General features: G+C 59.1%; 1 protein-coding gene across 1 annotated transcript in view; it reads right to left on the bottom strand.

Annotated features, from left to right (window-relative positions):
• Window positions 1–19,607, bottom strand: part of MPPED1 (metallophosphoesterase domain containing 1) — a 49,122-nt gene that overhangs the window by 28,075 nt on the left and 1,440 nt on the right. Inside the window, exon 2 of the mRNA XM_037028498.1 lies at window positions 13,411–13,592. Coding sequence (XP_036884393.1) covers window positions 13,411–13,592 — 182 coding nt within the window. The remainder of the gene's footprint in view (window positions 1–13,410; window positions 13,593–19,607) is intronic.

Here is a 19,607-nt window from a genome sequence, read left to right as displayed (position 1 = left end):
GCTTCAGGCAAGGAGGCTGCCCCTGCCCCCACCTCACCGGAGAGTTCTCGACTTCAGGACTTCAGGTGGGGTCCGAGGCCCTGGGCGGGAGGCCCTCCATTACCCAGCAGACAGCTCACACCTCCTGGGCACCTTCCAGCTGCAGACAACCCATCCAATGGGGCAAAACTGGCCCAAAGCGATGTTCTTTGCAATAGCAACTAAAATAAGTATTTGAAAACAAATAACGCTGACGATCCGTGTCTTAAAGGAGGTTTCCTAATAAAACTAAGTGTTTTTAAGTAAGCTAAATAAATGTTTTGGGTGTTAAGATACACTAAAGTAAAATCATCTCATCACCTCTCTGTTCCAGGCGTTTGGGGGCCAGGGCTCACGCACGGTGCAGGGTGCAGGCTGCAGCCTGCAGACAGAGGCCCCACCCCGCCCCTTCTCCAGCAGCTGCCCTGGGGACCCGTACAAGCTCCCAGGCCCTCGGAACCGGGAAGAGCGGTGGGTTTTCCTTCCCCTGACCTCGAACGGTGACAGGGAGGGATCGAGGAAACAGGTGCTGGGGTTAAGAGCAGCTCCCCAGAACAATGAGACAGGAAGAGGACCCCAGGAAAGCCGAGGCGCAGGGGCGGGGAACCCAGCGAATTTGGCAGATGAGGAAGCGAACAGAGCTAGGCCTGGGAGGGACGGCTGGGGTCCCACGGGGAGGGGTCCGACCGCCTCGCAGAGTTCTGGACACCGAGGGGGATCAATGAGGAGTGTTGAGGGGGGCGAGAACATAGTTGGATCAGCAAACAGAAAACTTCTCCCGAGCGCGGACGTGACAAATGTTAGTCTGGAATGTGACTATTTTGAGAGGTTGGGACGCTACCAAGCAAGCCCCGCCTGTCAGCTCCCAGCCTCCCTTCACTGTCTCGGCTGTCAAACCAGCCCCGAATTAGCTCCTCCCGAGCTCTCAGAACTTCATTTGCATCGTGCGCACTCAGAAAGGTGTGAAATCCTTCTTTTGAAGAGAAATCAGAGAAACAAACCTATACACTTTTCAAAAATCCGCTTTTCTTCCGAACAAATTTCAAAGGACTAAACCCCAACTTTTCGATATCTGGTTTTAAAAAAGAGAAGGCCTCCTGGGATGATGAGTAGTTACCGCTGCCGCCCACGGAGCACGTGCTCCGTGGCACTGAGACGCTGCACAAGGCAACCACATCGCGTGGCAGCCGCATTTAGCGTGAGGTTACCCCACGCTGGGCCGTGCGCTGAGCCCAGATCACCCCTGCCTCACTGGCCACCCCCCACATCAGCCCCCTTTTACAGATGGGAAAACCGAGGCTCAGAGAGAGGACCTACCGCACTCAAGGCCAGGTGGCTGGCATGCATAGAGGCTGGACCCAAACCCGAGGGGTCTGTGCAGACCACAGGCTGAAACCAGGTCCCACTGCAGTCACCCACTCATCCTCCCGGCAGCCCCACCAAGAGGGAGGGCCACCCCCACGCTGCCGAGGGCACCCCCAGGCACAAGCGGGAGACAAGGCTTCCCGGCAGACACGTCGCCGGGGGGTGGGGCCTGGGAGGGCATCTGCTTGCTCCGAAGGCTGCATCCTGCCCCGGGACCCTCTCTCACTTCAGGAATTTGATGTACTGTTAATAAGCAAATGCAGGGCGCCTGCCGTGCGAGCGCTGTCCGTGGTGCTGACAGTGCCATCGGTGCTCGGGGTGGACAAGACCCCTGCTCTCGACGAGTGGGCCTTTCGGGGGGGTGTCCACAACAAAAATGTGGCACCAGGTCCCCAGGGGATAACAGACACGAGAAAACAAAGCCAGGGAAGGGGGACAAGGGGCATCGGGTGGGGAGCCAATGGATCCCAAGTGGTCAGGGAAGGCCTCTCTGGGGAGGTGGGGACGGAGAGCCAGGCCCCGGGGGAGCTCAGGGGAGAAACGCCGCCATGCTGGGTCTCGGCCTCCTCATCTGCAAGCCACCGACAGTGCCTTTACACTGTCCGGTGCCACCCCCAGGGGGTCGCGGCCGCTGTGAAGCCCCCGTGGGGGCTTGGATACGAGACTCTGCAGGGAGCCGTGGCTCCCACAGAGGGAAGTTCTCACATCCCATCAGCAACTTGAACATGGCTTTCTTTAGTCGGCCCTGACCGTATAAAGCGTTACTCCTGACCATGCCTTTCGAAACTGCCTTGGGAAGGAGGTATTGGCTGACAGAAAGGGCTGGGTCTCTGGAGACGCAGGGGAAGTTCCCACATCAATGGCCGCCCTAGGTAATGAAGAGTTAATTTAAAAATTCAAAAGAGCATAGACCTTGGTTAGAATCCTGGTTCCACTTTTTGTTTGCGGGGCATCTTCGACAAGCTCTGCACCTCTCGGAGCCGGTTTCCTCATCGGCAGCGGCAGCAAGGGGTTGTCTGGCTGCACTGTCTCAGCCGGCGTCAGTAACGTCTGAGGCTATTTAATTTCAAATTAAATACCATATAATAAAACACAAAAGTTGGGGTCTCAGGAACACCAGCCATATTTCACGTGGTCACTTACCCACGGGAGGCAGATGGCTACCACCCCAGGCCAGGCAGGTCCACCCCGGGTGCATCACCTGGGGGTCACCCACCCAGACCTGCTGAACTGGGATGTCCACATGCACAGAACAACCCCACCCCCGACCCTGCCGGGGGATTCTCATACACCTGATGTCTGAGAAGGGCAGGCTATGAGGGTTAAGTGGGACACCAGGTGGGGCGGGGGGCATCCCACAGAAGGGGCAGCTCGTCTGTGGGAATGGTAACAGGAAGACGAGGGCAGCTCGAAAGACCCTGAGCTTCCGCCAAGTCCGTGAGGAGTCCAGGTGCAGGAGGCAGGCGGGGGAGGGGTGGGGACAGGGCCATGGTAGAATCTTTCAGACACTTCAGGAGTTTGTGGGCACGTGAGGACAGACTATTTCCGTTCTGAGCGGGCCAGGATTTTCTGGCTTGTTGACTATTCCTGTTTTGGAAAGAAGTCCAGCATGAAAATGACATTTTTAAAAACTCATACTGGCTTATTTCATATTCAAACACATCTCCCCATGTTTGAAAAAAAATAGAACAAGCCTACCAGCAAGAAAATCTTGCTTCCCCAGCTCTTGAATGACCAGCTGGTCATTTTTCCACCAGTCAATGACTTTCTGTGATGGTCCCACAGCCGGGCCCGGAGCACTTCCTGGCGGGGAGGCAGGCTCCTGGGGGAAACCCAGCAAGGCCTCGGGGCACCTGTGTTCTTAACACATCATCCCTCGCCCACGTACCCGCCAGCCTGGGAAGAGACATCACATTTGGTGTACGGATGAGGAACCTGAGGCCTGGGGCTGGCGAGCCACCGGCCCTGCATCTCACACCTGCGGGGCAGGTGAGGGTCTGACCTGGCCACAGACCCCCACTTCTCCCTGTCTCCATCACGCCACGGCGCTTTCTTGCTTCTGTGCTCCTAAGGCAGGAGTCTTGCTCGCTGTGCTGCCTGCTGCACGCTCAGCATCCAGAGCGAGGTCCAAGCTCGGGGCACATTGAACAGACGCATGACTGCAATACGATCGGGTGGGCCGGCCAGTCGAAGCTCCAGCCTCATACCCCTGCTGAGCCTGCCCCTTTGAGTTGGAAGGCCCCTCACCTGTCCCAACAAAGCCCCAGTGCCGAGGCCCCCTCAAGGACCACCTCCTACTCGAAGCCACCCAACCTGGTCCCCACCCCTCATCTAGGCTCTGCTTCTCATCTCCCCACTCAGGCCACTGTGGGACTCCAGCCACCTGCCTCCTTGCTGGTCCTCAAGTGTGCCACCCACACTGTGGGCCCAGCTGCTGCCCCTGCTTATGTGGCCTCCCTAGACCTACACACACCAGCTCCCTCCATTCAGATCTCTGCTCAGGGGCCACCTCCACAGAGGCTCCTCCCTGTCCCCTTATTCTGACCGGCGCACACGTGACAGCTGTTTGCCATGGGCTGTCTGCTGCCTGCTCACAGCCGCATCCCTGGGGCCCAGATTCAGGCTGGCCACAGAGAAGCGCTCAGCAAACACCCACCGAGCAAATGGCCAGTGCAGACCAGGACGCAAACGGTAATGATGATGGCGAAACCGAAGACGCGAGGGCAGGCTTAAAAATGAGTCGGAAATGAGACGCCAGATGGTGGCAAGAAGGGCCGGGGTGGGTGTGTGCCAGAGAACTTCGGGAAGAATGGAGATGTTGCTGAATTTTATTCTGACTTGAGTCGGATATGCTTATTAAAAATTTATGAGTAACCACTAAACAAATTGAAAAAGAATATAGAATTTCCAAACCAGTGGAGGGGAAAAAAAAAGAAACTTCAATCAATCCAAAAGAAGGCAGAGAGGGGGAGAGAGACATGCAAAATGAATGACAGAAATGGGCACGTTTCACATGCTGAGAAACCCTAAACGAATATTCATTGTTATTGCTCAAATAGGAAAGTCCTCACCGAGCTTCCCCTGTACAGAAATGACCAGGACGCACAGCTGGTCCTTCAGGTGCTCACAGCAGGATGGGACGGACCTGCTGCAGGGACGGACCCATCAGAGGGGCTGGCCCATGTCCTCCGTCAACACTCAGAGCCATTCGTCAAACGCATCTCCCTTTTGCCTTTGGCCCCTGGGAAGCTCAAACTCCATTTCCAATTCACAGAACCCACTGAGCCCTATGTGTCGATGTTCTGGGCCCTCCCCTTAAGCTGCTCTAATTTCCGTTTTTTCATTGTCTTCTGTTTTCTCATCAATCCTGTACCATTTTATTGTTATTGTTTCGATACACCATCTCAAATCCTTTGGCACAACAAGAGATGTAAACAAGGAGGAAAAAAAAATCCAAACAAATAACAAAACTCACAAAACCAAAAAAGGACTTTCAGAAGGCTCCAAGCTTTCAGAAAAATGTATCTCTAACTTGTTTAAATATTTTAAATCTTTCTTTAAATTTAAGGCATCTAATTAAAAATTTTTTAATTAGATGCATCCAAAAAAATTTAGGATGATGATCTTAAAAAAAACACTGCCACAGATGTTTGAAAGACACACACAGCCACACATTCACACTCAGGCGGCCTCATTTCGTTTCTAAAGCCATTCTGCCCTAAGCAGGTAATTAGTGTAACAGGGTGCAGCCAAGCAGGGGCCCCCAAGAGGGATTTGTATGGGGTCCAGAACTCAGTGTCCAGGAAATACTAGAAAAAAATATATATAGGAGGTCCTCACCCCTACCAGTATGAGCTGGGGGGATGGGACACATGAAGCAGGGCCACTGAGAGCTGTTTTGCACAGCAACAGCTTTGCAGATAACCTGTAGAACGGTCATTTAACACATCTATGACCTTTAACTGGTTTCATGGATATGTTAAACAGCTGTGGCCCTGCGTTCAGCCAGGGGGATGGGAGTGACTTCAACCCACCAAGCAACTGGGAGGCAGCGCCCCCTGGTTACAGCGCCTGCGTAAGAACTTGGAGATGATTGGCTCCACGCCACAGGGCCACACCTGCCCGGACTTACTGCGGCAGCCCCGTGAAGCTGAAAGGACACGGGAGTGCTGGCAGCTGTGGCCAATTGTGGGCGGAGTCAGGAATGGTGCCACACAGAAACCGGCGCTGGGATTTAAACCCAGGGGCTGCAGCCACGCGGCATCTTTTGGGGACCATGCAGCTTGGGTTGAGAAGAACCACGGCCTTCGATTTCTTTTTCTGAGAGACAGTACCCAGACTGGGCAGAGGGGGAAGGAAGGACTGTGCGTTTGTGGGTACTCTAAAGGACTCTGAGATCTCGGTGAAGACACTAAGTTATTACTCTTAAGTTTGTGTAACTCTTTAAATAACCCCTTTCCTTTTCACCAGTCTCTGGCATTGAGAGACGTCTTTCCCCCCCGGGGTGGGCAAGGCGAACCTTGTATGGGGTGGGGGACCCCCCAAGCACGAGAGGGGGTGTCCACCCGCACCCCCTGCCGTCTGTTCTGTAACTGCAGCACCTGAGCCCACAGTGCGTGGGGCTTACACAGTAACGTGGGAATACTGAAATGGTGGCCGGCCAAAGTCGCCTGACCACAACTTTAGAATTCTAGGTTTTTGGTCTTTATAAGAAGTTAATTTTCTCCTCAGTAGCCCCTAAAACACTGTGAACTTTGTGGGAATTTTTGAATGAAAAATCCAGAAAATTAATTTTTTAAGCGAAAGCCAAACGTCTGGCACACTGCCCGCCCATTTTCCACCTAAACTTCCACCCCCTCCCTGGATGAGTCCCCACCCGCTGGTCACTGTGGCCGGCGCAGCCGCACACGGCCAACCGCCCAGACGCCAGCGGCCTCTGAGCGCACAGTGTTGGGTGATGTGAAGCCCAGAGTCGAAGAACATTTTGGTTTTAAATATCTCATCTTGAGCCTGTGTGAGAGCAACATGTTTCTGAAAGTGTCTGGCTCCGGCCATTGTATCGAACGAAAGAGCCTACGGGCCAGAGGCCATTTCAGGTTTACAGCACGTACTCCGTGATTACAGTACGCTCTTTTAAAAGGAAAAAGAAAAGTTGGTTGGATGTTTTGATTGAAGGGACCATATCCCAAAACGTGTCTTTTTTTCCTATTCACCTGACAAGTATTTGCGGAAGGCCTGCCTCCAGCCAGGCCGCTGCTGGGCAGCAGGTCAGGGGTCTTGCTCACCCTCCACCTCCCATCGGCAAACCTCACTGATCTCGCCTCCAAACTGTGGCCAACCACCCCCCCCGCCACTGCTCTCAGTCCCATGGGCCCCCTTCAGGTCCCCTCGCCTCTCGGTGACACCAGCCCCAGCCCCCCAGGTGCCTCATACCCCCACTGCCTGCTGCAGCCCTGCGCCCCCGAGCAGCCAAAGGTCCTTCAAACCCAGAGTCAGACCTCGTCCCTCCCCTGCTTGCCCCCAGCGGCCTCTCTAACACTCAGAAGAAGACCCAAGTTCTCACCCCCCTGCTCAATCTCAACCCCAAGCCAGTGAGTGTAGTAGCCCCCCACCCACAACACGTGTTGACGGGGTGAGTGTGGGCCCCTCCCATCTCCGGCAGTCACAGCGAGGGGAGCAGCGAACCCCCAGACAGGACTCCCCAGGCCAGGAGTTTGAGACAGCAGGAATGTCAGCAGGGGGCTTCATCAGCACGTGGTCCCAACAGGCACCCATGTTTTATGGGCATGGGCACCCAGTGTGGGAGAAGCAAGGTCACCTGGCTGGTGGTGGCGGGGCCAGAAGTGGCCCCAAGAACCCCAGCTAAGTGCTCTGTCCCCTGCTGTTGTTTTCGCGACCCCAAGGCAGTGGGGGGCCAGTCAGATCCCCACCCCACGTGCCCCACCCCACCCACCCACCTGGCCCAGGGGAAAGGCAGGGCTCCACCCAGGACACCCAGCTGTCTCAGGCCCACTCCAGGGTGGGGTGCCCAGGGCAGCCCCGTGCACACCACACCTGGGACACGCAGGTGGGGCTGTCCCGATGCCATCTCCTGGGCCTGGCAGGCAGAACCTGGGATGCCCGCCCCCCAGGGAACATTCCTCGGCCTCAGGGCGGGACGGAGCACAGAGAGATGGAAGGCAAGGGTGAGGCCCAAGCATGGTAAGCCAAGCACACAGATAAGAAACACCCAGTGAGAAGACGGGGGCACCCACATAAAAAAATGAAAGGAATAAGATCAGAAGGGCTTGCAGAGGCTGCTGGGGACAGAGCAGGGGGAACAGAGTGATAACTCAGCCCCCAGGTCAAGGTCGGCTGCCCCCAATCAAGGGAGGCCGAGAGGGAAGGAAACAGCTGAACTTGGGCAGTGAAGTGGCCTTGGGGTGACGGTCACAGCTTCATTGAAGTTGCCATTTTCCACAGATCGCAATTTCTGCACCTGGAGCAGACTTCTGCTCCCGCGTGGCCACTGGCTCCTTGCCAAAGCCCCTCACCTGCCCCTGGAGGCCGGTCCTGGGCTGCCCGCCACCTTGAACTGCAGTGAGGCAGGAAGGTGGTGGCCCATTTCCGAAGCTGCTCCCCCATCCCCCAGGCCCTGGTCCCTCCCCTCTGTCTTCAACGCAGTGGCAAATGAAGCAAGAACCAAAGCAACCACCTGGAAGGGTTCTCCACGTCCCTTCCTCTCCTCTCCTCCCTCACAGATTTTAATTAAGGGTTTACTTGCAAAAGACCTAGCTCTATTGAGCGAAATCCTTGGACCCCTTTTATATTGTCTTATATGTTGCTTTATGCTAGGGCGCCAGTAAAAAGTTAATTATAACTTCTAAATGCGCCATTACCAGGCCCTTGCCTTCCTCCCCTGCCCGGCTCTGCGGAGGGCGGTGCCACTTAATGTGCTGGTCCAGCCTGTGCCCTGCAGCCCTCTCCGGGCAGATTCAACCACCGCCTGCCCAGCCCCTTGGGCACCAGGCTGGGCCAGGCTCTGAGGACCCGCAGGAGGAAGGGAGCTGGGCAGGCCAGCCCACTGGGGTGCCCACAGAGGCCCAGCAGGTGATTCGAGTGAGTGGAGAGGAGCACAGGAAGGGCAGACAACAGTGGGGGCGAAATAATAAGAGATGGCAGCGGATACCTGCCTGGGAAGGGAAGGGAGAAGGGGGCGCAGGAGCTGAGGGGGAGAGGGTCTCAAACACCACCCTGGAGGGCTGCACCTTACAGTAGCCTGTGGGGACGGGTCTGAGGTACGGGAGTTCAGTTTGGGATGGAATGAGTCTGAAATCCTGGCAGACAGCCAGGAGGAGGTGTCTCCTGAAAAGCCAGAACAATACCCTGGCAGAATCTCAAAGAAAGGTCTAGGGTGGGGAGAGAGACGGAAGTGTTCTGTAGGTCTGGGTGGGAGAGACGGCTGGGGGGACCATGAGCAGGAGACCAAAGGAGATGGGGAGCGGGGTGCCCAGAGAGGGAGGTGTGGAAACGGGGGAGGAGAACCCCAGTTGGAAGGGTCAAGCAGAGAGGCCAGGAGAGAACAAACCTGCCTGTGGCCTCTGGGGGTCACCCCCAAGACCAGGGCAGGAGTGAGGCTGTGGGTGCTGGGGCCACAGGAGTGAGGGTGCAGAGGCACAGGCTCCTTCCTCCTAAATGGAGGGTTGGGGGTGGAGGGAGGGGGAGGCCAGCCCGGCACCTGCCCAGCACAGACATCAAAAGCAAGAGTGGGCTTTCTGGCATCTTGCAAATCCTGGCTCATGAATTGACAGGTTCAGAATTCAGCTGTGTGTCCTCGTGGAGAAGAACGGCCCCCAACCCTGCCCGCCACACGCACACACACACAGGACGACGGCTGGGCCGGTGCGCCTGGGGAAGGGGCACGTGGTGTCCTTCTAAGGGGCTGGGCGCGCCCAGGACCGACNCCTGCCTGTGGCCTCTGGGGGTCACCCCCAAGACCAGGGCAGGAGTGAGGCTGTGGGTGCTGGGGCCACAGGAGTGAGGGTGCAGAGGCACAGGCTCCTTCCTCCTAAATGGAGGGTTGGGGGTGGAGGGAGGGGGAGGCCAGCCCGGCACCTGCCCAGCACAGACATCAAAAGCAAGAGTGGGCTTTCTGGCATCTTGCAAATCCTGGCTCATGAATTGACAGGTTCAGAATTCAGCTGTGTGTCCTCGTGGAGAAGAACCGCCCCCAACCCTGCCCGCCACACGCACGCACACACAGGACGACGGCTGGGCCGGTGCGCCTGGGGAAGGGGCACGTGGTGTCCTTCTAAGGGGCTGGGCGCGCCCAGGACCGACCTGAGGCCGGTGCTCCCGCCACCCACATGCTGGGACTGTTGCACCAGACACCGGAGAGGCCAATGTTTCATTCGAAACAAAGATTTCAGTGTTGCTTTTATTCAATGCTACCAAATAATGCACGCTTTTTGCAAAAAACCACGGTTGGGGGGGGCGGAGACAGAGAACCACGAAGCAGAAGATAAAACCTCTCTCAGCACCCGCACAGGGACCAGAGTTCCGGAACGTGGTGGAGCCATTGCCCTCTCTGGCCTCGCTGCCCCCTCCACTCTGCAGCCCAGGCCTCCGACGGCGTCTTTACAGGTCCCTCCCCTGCACTGAACTCCCAAACTCCCATCACCCCTGGAATCAGGGGTGATTCCACACTCCTGTCCTGGGCCCTCAGGGCCTGTGCAAACTAGCACCCCTTCTGTGACCCTCCTCACCCAACACTTGGCTTGCTCCTGCTGCAGGGCCTTTGCAGCCAGCCTGCCCTCGGCCTGGAGGGTTGCTCCTACCTCTGCCTCATTCTCCTCCTCCAGCCCTCATCCAAGGTCACCTCCTCCGGGAGGCCTTCCCTGATTGCACTCAGGCACCAGCGGGTGCCCTGGGCTGGCGCTCCATAGATGGTGCCCTTACTGCCTCTTGTGTATTCTCGAGCCACTGTCCGCCCATCACCAGAATGTGAGCAGGGCCTGTCCCTGTCCCCACTGTCACCCCAGTGCCAGGGACATGCCTGGGACACGCCTGGCACATAGGAAGCTCTCAGTGAGGTACACTGAAGAGACGAGTATTTCCTTCCAGTATCTTCCGAGAGCGTGTGCTGTTGGCACAGCTGAGGTCAGATGCCCACGTTTCTCAGGAAATCCACACGTGTTTGCATACAACCTCTCCCACTGTTCTCCCAGCCTACACAAACAAGCCCTGGGCGCGGTCAAAGGTGCCCACTTCTGTGGGACCGACCCGCGGCCCCTGCTGTCCCCAGAGGGAGCAGTGGACCGGGGCTAGTTGCCAGCCCTAGGGCAGGCCCCCTACAGCCAGCATACCTTCATCGTTCCCCCCAGCCCAGCGAAGCCTCAGAACCGCTTATGGGGGTGGGCAGGGCACGGGGAGTCCTCCACTCCCATTTGAAATGAGGCCGCTGAAGCTCATGCAGGACACCTGGCTGCCACAGCCCCGGGCAGGGGGCAGACCCGGGACCTCTGCGACCAAAGGCGCAGCCCACGCCTCAAGGGGAGCTCCAGAGAGGATTCACCCTGAGAAGAACCAGGAAGGCGAGCCAGACAGAGGCACCAAGAGCTCAGCCCCAGAGCCTGACTGCCAGGGCTGGAATCCCAGCTGGGACCCTGTGTGGGCCTGGGCAAGTCGCCCCTTCTCTGGGCCTCAGTTTTCTTCTCTGTAAAATGGGGGTGACAGTGGTCCTGCCCCCTCCCATTGTCAGGGGGGTGAAATGATTTGATGATACTAACAGGCAAAAAGAGCAGCACCGAAGGGCTCAAAGAATCGGGGGACTCATCCGCCCCGCAGACACCAGCTCTCCGTAAACACACACCTGTGCAGGAGCACCTGGAGGTGGCCAGTGAGTGCACGGCCCACCTCTTGGCCAGGAGGACCACATCCCTGGGGACTGGACGGCCAGCCCACAGAGGAGCGTTTCCCTTTGTGCCTCGGACAAGTGCCCCCAAAGCTGGCTGCAGCGGACGTGGATAAGCCAGGGCCAACTGAGGCTCCACTGACACGCAGGCTGCTGGCCCACCCATCCAGGTCAGAGCAGCCTCTGGGCCAGGTGTGGGACATGCCACCCCCACCCCTGAGTGACAGCGCAGCTCTGAAAACACCCGAAGGCAGCAAAGGGGAGCAGCCCCAGGGGGAAACCTTCTGTAAAAAACCCCTTTGTAAGCTCACCCTCCCCACCCCCAATAACTTAGGAGAATAAATACATCCAACTCCAAATGCAAATTAGGAAGAAGGCCCCTACACTTCTGTTCTGACTTCTGTGACGAGGCAGGTGGGGGGGGGGGTCATCCCAAAGGGCCCAGCCCACCGTGCCAGCCCCCCAGGACCCTGGTCAGGCCCCCACTCCAAGCCCCAACCTCTGGCTCCAGCCGCAATGGCACAGCACGCCTCCTCTCAGGCCCCTAAAGGCGTGCTTAGGCCCCCCGTGCTCCCTCAGCCCGGCGGCGGGGCCCTCTCTGCACAAACCCCAGCCCCTCTGTCGACTCCAAGTTGGCTCCTCCCTGGGGCCGGCGCCTGCCAGGGCAAGCTGCGGAGATGCCATGGCACCAGGAGCCATCCCGCTGAGCAGGCAATGCGAGTCCACTCCTTCACCACACCGAGGGGAGCATGTGGGCCTGCACATCCGAAACAGTCTTCACCCTGAGAACCTCAGTGCGAGGGAGCAAGGTGGGGAGCAGCATCCTCTTCTGTCCAATAAGGATCCACCCCAAGCACCTGTTCCCAAAATTCAACTGGGCGGTGGCCCTAGGGAGCCTGGCACACCAAGACTCCAGTCCCCTGCCCTGGACACGGGCTCTGGGCCCAGTTGAGTGAGGCCTCCTGTCCTTTGAGAATAAGAAGCCAGGCTCAGACAGGGTCCCTCCCAGGAGGCGGCCCAGACCCCGAAGCAGCTCCAGGCAAAATGAGAAGCCTGGGGCAGGCCCACCCTGCAGGGGCCCTGTCCCACCCCAGCCTTCAAGGGGGTCAGCCCAGGCGGGGCCCTTGCTTAGAATGTCCCATTTGGAAAATCAATATTGAAAGCTCTGAGCCTGCCAAGCAGAGGAGAAGCCCTTGCTTGTAAATATTTGTCTCAGCCGGCAAAGCCGGCCTCTCGCTCCCCGCAGCTGCTGCCTCGCTCCTGTCTGCTCTGCTCACGCCGCTCCCAGCTGACTGCCCAGCAGGACCCCCTCCGGGCAGGCGGACGTCCAGCAGGGGAGCTGGGCGGCACCTGGAGGTGGCCAGCCCTGCACCCTCGCCTCTCAGATGGCAGCCAGCATACAGGGCCACCTGGGGCCAGTCCATCTGTGTCCCCCTCCCCTGGGGACTCGTGGTGAGGTTTCTCTAGATTCCAAACAAGCAGCCTTCCCCAGGGGACACCTGGGACCTACCTATGTCTTTCTTATTCAGGAAGAAAGTAAAAAGCCACAAAGCCCTGGGGGCACGCTTGCAAATCACGGCCCACCACCCTAGACAGCTTGCTGCCTGTGCCCACACCCGGTCCCCAGGCCCCTGCTTTGGGCCCCAGAGGCCCAGGGGGTCCCCTTACTGGGGAAGCCATGGAGGGCGGTAGGTGGCCAAGCCAGTGTGAACCCGCTGAGCGCCTGCCCTGGCATCACCGTGCCCGGGCAGCCGTTCATCCACCCGCCTGTTCAGCCATGGGCTCTCCCACTCACTCATTCATCCCCTGTTCATTTAGCACCTACCTGTACCAGGCACTGGGGGGCTGGACATGCCAGTGGACCAAGACACAGCTGGGAAAAATCCCTCAGGGAGGGGGGTCTCCTGGGCCCCAAACCCCCACACACAAATGGGAAGTCCCAGCCAGACGAGGGCCAGGGTGGGGGAGTTCGAGAGCAGTGACCTGGTCCGGAGGTCAAGGACGGCTGCCCCAGGCAGGTGGGGGACAGGCAGGCAGAGGCTGGGGGGGGCGGGCAGAGCAGGGAGGAAGGACCGCCACGCAGGGGCAGCCCCGGGCCTGGACTTGGGCAGAAGCCCCCGCCTCCCGGCACCTACCAAGCCACTCGTTGAACTTCTTCACCTCGCTCGGGAGCCCCAGCTCCGTGAAGTCTCCGGCGTGGATGAGCACGTCGCCGTAGGGCATCTGGATGGGGTCCGTCCGGGAGTGGGTGTCAGACACGCAGACGAAGCGGGTGTAGCCGGGCGGCTTGGGGGCGTCGTGAGGCACGGGGTCCACCCTGCGGGGACAGAACACAACGTGGTCACGGCCACGGTCACGGGGCCGTGGGACTGTCTGCAGACCTGTCTTTGTGATAAGGAGGGTAAGGTGTTTCCAACTCCAAAACCAGTGTTCACCCCTTGGACGCACGCTGGACGCCAGTGAGAATGCAGGGACCCACGTCCGGGTTGCAGGTGACGGAAATGAGTCCCCAGAGCTGTGCAGGGCACAAGCAGCAGCCGAGGACAGCCCCAGGAGATGGGGGACTCCGAGGGAGGGCGTGAAACAAAAGCACCAGACAGGGGCAGCAATTTTTCCACCTGTGTGGTGGTCTGACCCTCCTGAGAACACGGGCCACCCAGGGGGTGTCGGAGAGCGGTTCTGGACCCAGACCAGACTTCCCAACCCCAGCTCTGCCACTTCTTGCTAAGTGTGGCCAGAAGCAGAACGCTTGGCCTTGCCTTTTGCTTGGCGGAGCCAGTGGCCCGTGTCCCAGGGAAGAAGGGCCCGCCCCTGCCCCACCCCCCCTCGCTGCTCTCCGCTGAGTGACTCTGCCAGGCTCAAAACTCTTAACAGGCGGCTCTCACCAAATGAGTATGCCGCTGGAGGAGTTAGTTGTGTTTAAATCTAATTATGCGGCAAACCAAAAGCAGGACCATATCAGTTACATAAATACTTTTAAAGACATCTTTCTAATTATCCTTTTTTTTCAGACAATATACTTCAAAGAAATTTAATTAACACCTTACGAGAGAAGCGGGTTCAGCATGCTAATGTGCAGGGCGCATGTGCACACCCGGCCTGCCGCCGACGGAGGCACCGAGCCAGCCTCTCCCCATCACGGTTGGCACTGATCCCACCGGGGCGGAGAGCAAAACTCCCCAAGTGAGTCCAACGATGACCACAGGAGGGTGCTGGGGGCATCTCCTCTTCCCTCTTCATTCATTCATTCACTCACTCACTCATTCACATGTTCACTCAACACAGCACCTTCTGGCCACGCCTGTGTGCCAACCCCTGCGCTCAGTGCCGGGGCCGCAGGGATGACCCAGGCGTGATCCCAGGCCAGGGACCCCTGACTTGGCCAGTCAGTGACAATGAAGCCACCAGCCTTGATGGGGCAGCAGCGGGGATGGGAGCCAGAGAAGGAGGTGGTGCCTGAGCCGATCTGGAAACTCAACTCTCCTTCTCAGTAATTCCCGCCACTCCTCTGTCCTCAGGGTCCTTCCCTCCCCTACCCCACCCCCATAGGGCAGAGGGTCTTGCAGGTAGCTCGTCTCTGAACCCACCTGTACACCCTGCCCGCCCCAACACAGCTATTGAACCAAGGGCAGCCAATCACTACTGGGCTATTGGCCCAGCACAGGGACATGAATGAGCCAATCAAATTCACTCATTCACTCATTCATTCACACACACACACACACACACACTGAGGTTGTGGGCATGCCAAGTGAGAGACAAAGAGAGACAAAGAAGGGGGAGGGAGCGAGAGGCCACCTGCAGAGCCACCCCCATCCCCAGAACCTCCCCTCCTGTGAGTCCCTTCACAAGGAGCCCCCTGCCCCCACCAGCATCACCAGCCCTCTGCCGGGCCCAGGCTCTTTAATTAACTCTGTTCCTATTTCCCTCCACCCTGAGGCTTCTGAGCTCACTGAAGATGCAAGCCTACTCATCCCCAGAGAAAAAATAAAGACTCATTTCCCGGCACTGGCCTCAGGCTATCTGGATGGTAACAAACACTGAGCCCGTAACAGCCCGAAAGAGAGGGACGGTTCCTGAGAACTGGGGGTGCGTTATCACTCCCCGAGCATCCGCACTCTTCCCCTGCACAGGGACCGAGGGGCAGGGAGCTAAGGGGTGTGCCCATTTCACGGAAGGAGAAACTGAGGCACGGGAAACACTGCCTTGCCTAGGACCTCAGCTGTGGGAGCCAGCAGAGCAGAAAATGTAAAGCCAGTTTCCGGTTCCAGAACCCACACCAGGCTGGACTAGGGCCTGGCCCTCGCCCCTGTCATTCAGTCAACAATCTGCAGACGAAAGCGCCTCTTAAATGATGGGCGCCTGCTAGACGCAAGGGGCATACCCATGGCCGCCTCCTGGAGCTCCTGGAAACTGAGCCTGTGTCTGGGCTCGAGGAGAAAAACAAGAAGAGTCGAGGTGTGGAGAACGGGCGAGGGAGTGCACGAACCAGGGGATGGGCGGCGGGCTGGGAGGCACCGTTCGATGCCTGGACCCAGCAGCGTCTGAACCCAGAGCCCGAACCGGACTTCCTGGCCAATTACCGGAGCCAGTAAACCCTCTTTTTCCCTTAAGACCATTTAAGTTGGGTCTCTCGCATTTATGATGGCAACACCCTCCGCGTCACAGCAGCCCCAAGGAACTGAGGCGCCAAAAAGTCAGACCCATGTCCAAGGCCACAGCTAGGCAGTCAAAGAGCAGACTTGAGCCTGGGCCTTCACGACGGGGTTTGGGCATCAGACCTCAACACCTTCCTGGGACACCAAGTGGTTATTTCCCAGTGATGTTCTGCAGGGACCTGCGAAGGCCGTTGCGCGCACGCGCTCTCTCTCTCTCTCTCTCTCTCTCTCTCTCTCTCTGAGACCTGAGGCCCACGGCCTGTCCCCCGCCTAACGAGGGGCCTTCCCCCGGAACCAGGGGCACAGCAGTGGTGAGACCCAGGGTGCACTGCAGCTCAGCACCCCCCTCACTGGCCCCTGGGCCCTCCCAGCCCGGTCCTGCCTGGTGAGGACGACCCACTCACGCCTAGAGCCGTGGTGAGATCTGATCTCAGAGGACCTTCAAAGTTGCCCCCCTTTCAGGGACGTGCCCCCACCCCCACCCCCCACCACAGCCCAGTCCCTGTGCCCCGGTCCCCATCATGGCTGCTCTTTCCCATGAGCATCAGCTTCCTGCAGATGCAGCTCCTGGTGCCAAGACCTCCCACGGGCATCAGAAGCAGAGGCCCGCCTCCCCTGTCTCCCTGTTTCTGGGGACAAGGGGGGCTCTGAAGGGGGGGCAAGGTGCAGAGGGCTCCTCCCTTCGAGCTAGATTCCAGCTACACCTCCAGCCATGTGCTGGGGCACTAACCATGGTGTTTAAGAATGGGAGAATTCTCCAGTCCCCTCCTCTCACTCTACAAGTGGGGAAACTGAGGCCCAAAGGAGGGGCAGTAACTCACCGGCTCAGTGTTACACAACTGCCCAGCGCTTTCCCACAAAGCCCCGGTTCCAAGATGACCCTGCCAGGCTGCCCACCTGCATCTCCGCGCCGGCCCCTCCTCCCCACCCCCTGGCCTTTGCTTGTGCTGGTTCTCCAAGTCCAGGGGTTGTGCCACCTCCCCCAGGAGGCCCTCCTTGATCTGCTGCACCGCCTGGGCCATGCTCCCTGCCTCCTCCTGCCTCCTTTGCTTTCTTCTTCCTGCTACATGGCTTGAGGGACCAGCCTGTGCTGGTGGAGGGCAGGGGCGCTTAGAAAACCGTCCCACAGGTGAATGTATAAACCACAGGCTGAAGCGTGTGCCGTGAAGCGGAAGCCTATGTGTGCCTGGAGCTGGGGCAGGGGGCTGAGGGAGGGAGAGAGACCTGGTCAGGCTCAGGGAAGGCCTCCCCGGGAGAAGGGACGCCCGAGTGAGGTCTGAAGAGTGAGTCGGTGTCAGCAGGGCAGAGAGTCAGGGAGGCAGAGGGAACAGCATGGGCGAGGGCCTGGGTGGGAAGAATGGGCCGTCCAAGGAAGCAAGAAGCAGCCACTGCTCCCGGGGCCCTTCAGCACGGGGGGCTGGATGGGGCAGAGAGCCAGGCAGAGCCGGGGTCCAGCACTCCTGCCTCGTCCCCTCCCCACTCCCCCCCCACCCTGACTCCAGGCTGACGCTCTCTGTCTCCTGGAGACATCTCAGCAAATGGAGGGGCTAGAGGCCACAGGGTCCCTTCTGAAGCTTCCGTCTCACTGAAAAAGGGGATCCGCACAGCTGGGGGGGCTGGGAACACAAAGGGGCCACCCCAGGCCTGGCACTCGGCCGGGCCCCACCCCGTGCTGCACCCCCCAAGAGCCCCCAGAGCTCACTGCTCTTGGAGAGTCTTTGAACCGGGGGGCTCAGGCGTCCACCAACAGGACTCTTTCTAAAAGCCAGAGAGAAGAAGCACAAGCCTGGCTCCAGCGCCCCTCCCCCAGCCCTGGGCACCTGTGCAACGGACCCCCAAGATGACCCTGTCCCACCAGCAGCGCCCATCTTCTCACCTACCACCAGGCTGCACGGCCACCCGCCCACCGAGGACAGAAGGCTGGTGGCCGCAGGGGCTCTGCCAGGCCACTGCAAAGGTTCGTGGGCCCCAAGGGCAGGGCCATCATTCTCAGGGCCTGAAACCCAGAGGCCCAGGGCCAGAGATTCATGACTCGGGCAAAGGCAGCCTCGTTACCACCGGGGTCTCCGGGGGCTGCTGGGCGAATCACGAGGCTCCGCCGGAGGCCGCATTTGGACTGCCACTGCTGTTATTAAATATAAATTGTGGATTTATTAAATAAGGCCCCCTCACTCCCTCAGCCCAGAGACAAAGCCCAGGGCGGTGATACATCACGTGTCGGGGAGTGGCATCCATCTCCCGCATCTGCCTCTGTGGAGACGCGCCATGGAAACCCGCACGCTTCCCCGGCGCTCGGGGCCTGGGGGCTGAGGGAGGGGCCGGGAAGCAGCAGCCCCCCAAGTCCTTGCCTGGCCCTGGTTTCACCCAGCTTTGTGCAAAGTTGTGTTTCAGAACCCTGAACGAGGAGTCAGGAACTGGGCTTGGTACCTCCTCTTCCCAGGCTCTCTGCACCAGACTGCCCACAGAGGCCTGGTCCCACCCCACCCCGGGCCGCACAGAGCAGCCGGGGCGTGGAGATGGGCAGGCCCGTGGGAATCTGCTCTGGCTGCTCAGCTGGGTGACCACAAGAGAGCCAGTAAGCGTTTCTCCAGAGCATGTCTCTCCACCGTGTCCCGTGCCTTTACTGGCTTTATGACAGGCCTGCCATCTGCCCCCCATGTGGGGGGTACTTACTCCGCATGGGCGGGGCTGGTGAGTAGGACGGAGGCAGGATTCACACCCAGGCAGACGAGCCCAGAGCTTGCATTTCTGACCAGCCAGCCCGGCGGCCACTCACAAACATCCTGAACGGATGAATACATGAATGAATGGACGGACAAACCAACAAACAACCAGCAGTCGCTGGTGAGTTAAAGGGGGAAATCACCCTCCTTCACTGCCACCCACTGTCCTCGCTCAGGACACAGTGGGGCCGCCCTCCACCGAGCTCTCAGATGCCCTCCTGCCCCAGCCCTCTCCAGCTTGCTGCCCCCGCCTCATCCTCCTCTGGGTCTCAGCCCAGGAGCCACCTTCTCCAAAGGGTCCTCCCTCAGCCCCTCAGCCTGCTCTCCAAGGACTGGCTAGTTCCCTTGGTCTGCGCTGGGGCTGGGGCTGCTGTGTGTCTGTGGGGACAGGCAGAGGCGTTGACAGTGACAGCTGTGCCTGGTGCTACTCGACATGGTGGTGTCCTGCACGGTGCCTGGGGACACACTGTGTGGGCATGCACACGGCCGTGTGGGCACGTCCATGTACACCACCACTCCTGCTGTCCAGTGTCCAGGGACCCCAGGCATGGCCACTTCCAGCCCCGGAGGCCTGAGCCCACCAAAGGGAGCCTGGAAGGCCTCCCTGCCTGCCAGGCCTCAAGGTCCCAGACAGCAGCATGCCTGAGACCCAGGGCTGTCCATCTGTCCTGCCCTCTGGCCCTCCAGTGGACATCGGAGGCAGTTTCCCAAGCAGGAAGCTACCAGCAAAACATGGGTGCTCCCAGCACTGGCCCCCGCCCCAGGCCTGGAGCCCACCTGCCCTCCCCAGCCCCTTCTTCCGCAAATAACATCTCTGGGCCCGCTCTTGACCACAGAGGACAGGTCCTGAGGGAACCACACAGTAACGAGAGGCAGCACCCACCACCCACCCCAGCTCTGGGCTGGAGGCAACCCACGGCAGCTTCTCTACGGGGCCGTCGGGCCGGACTT

Source organism: Sturnira hondurensis, unplaced genomic scaffold (genome assembly GCF_014824575.4).
Source record: "Sturnira hondurensis isolate 20B ecotype Veracruz unplaced genomic scaffold, ASM1482457v3 Scaffold0019978, whole genome shotgun sequence".
In the NCBI taxonomy this organism is placed as follows: domain Eukaryota; kingdom Metazoa; phylum Chordata; class Mammalia; order Chiroptera; family Phyllostomidae; genus Sturnira; species Sturnira hondurensis.
The sequence above is the reverse complement of the archived record's forward strand: the minus strand, read 5'-3'. Positions and strand labels throughout refer to the sequence as shown.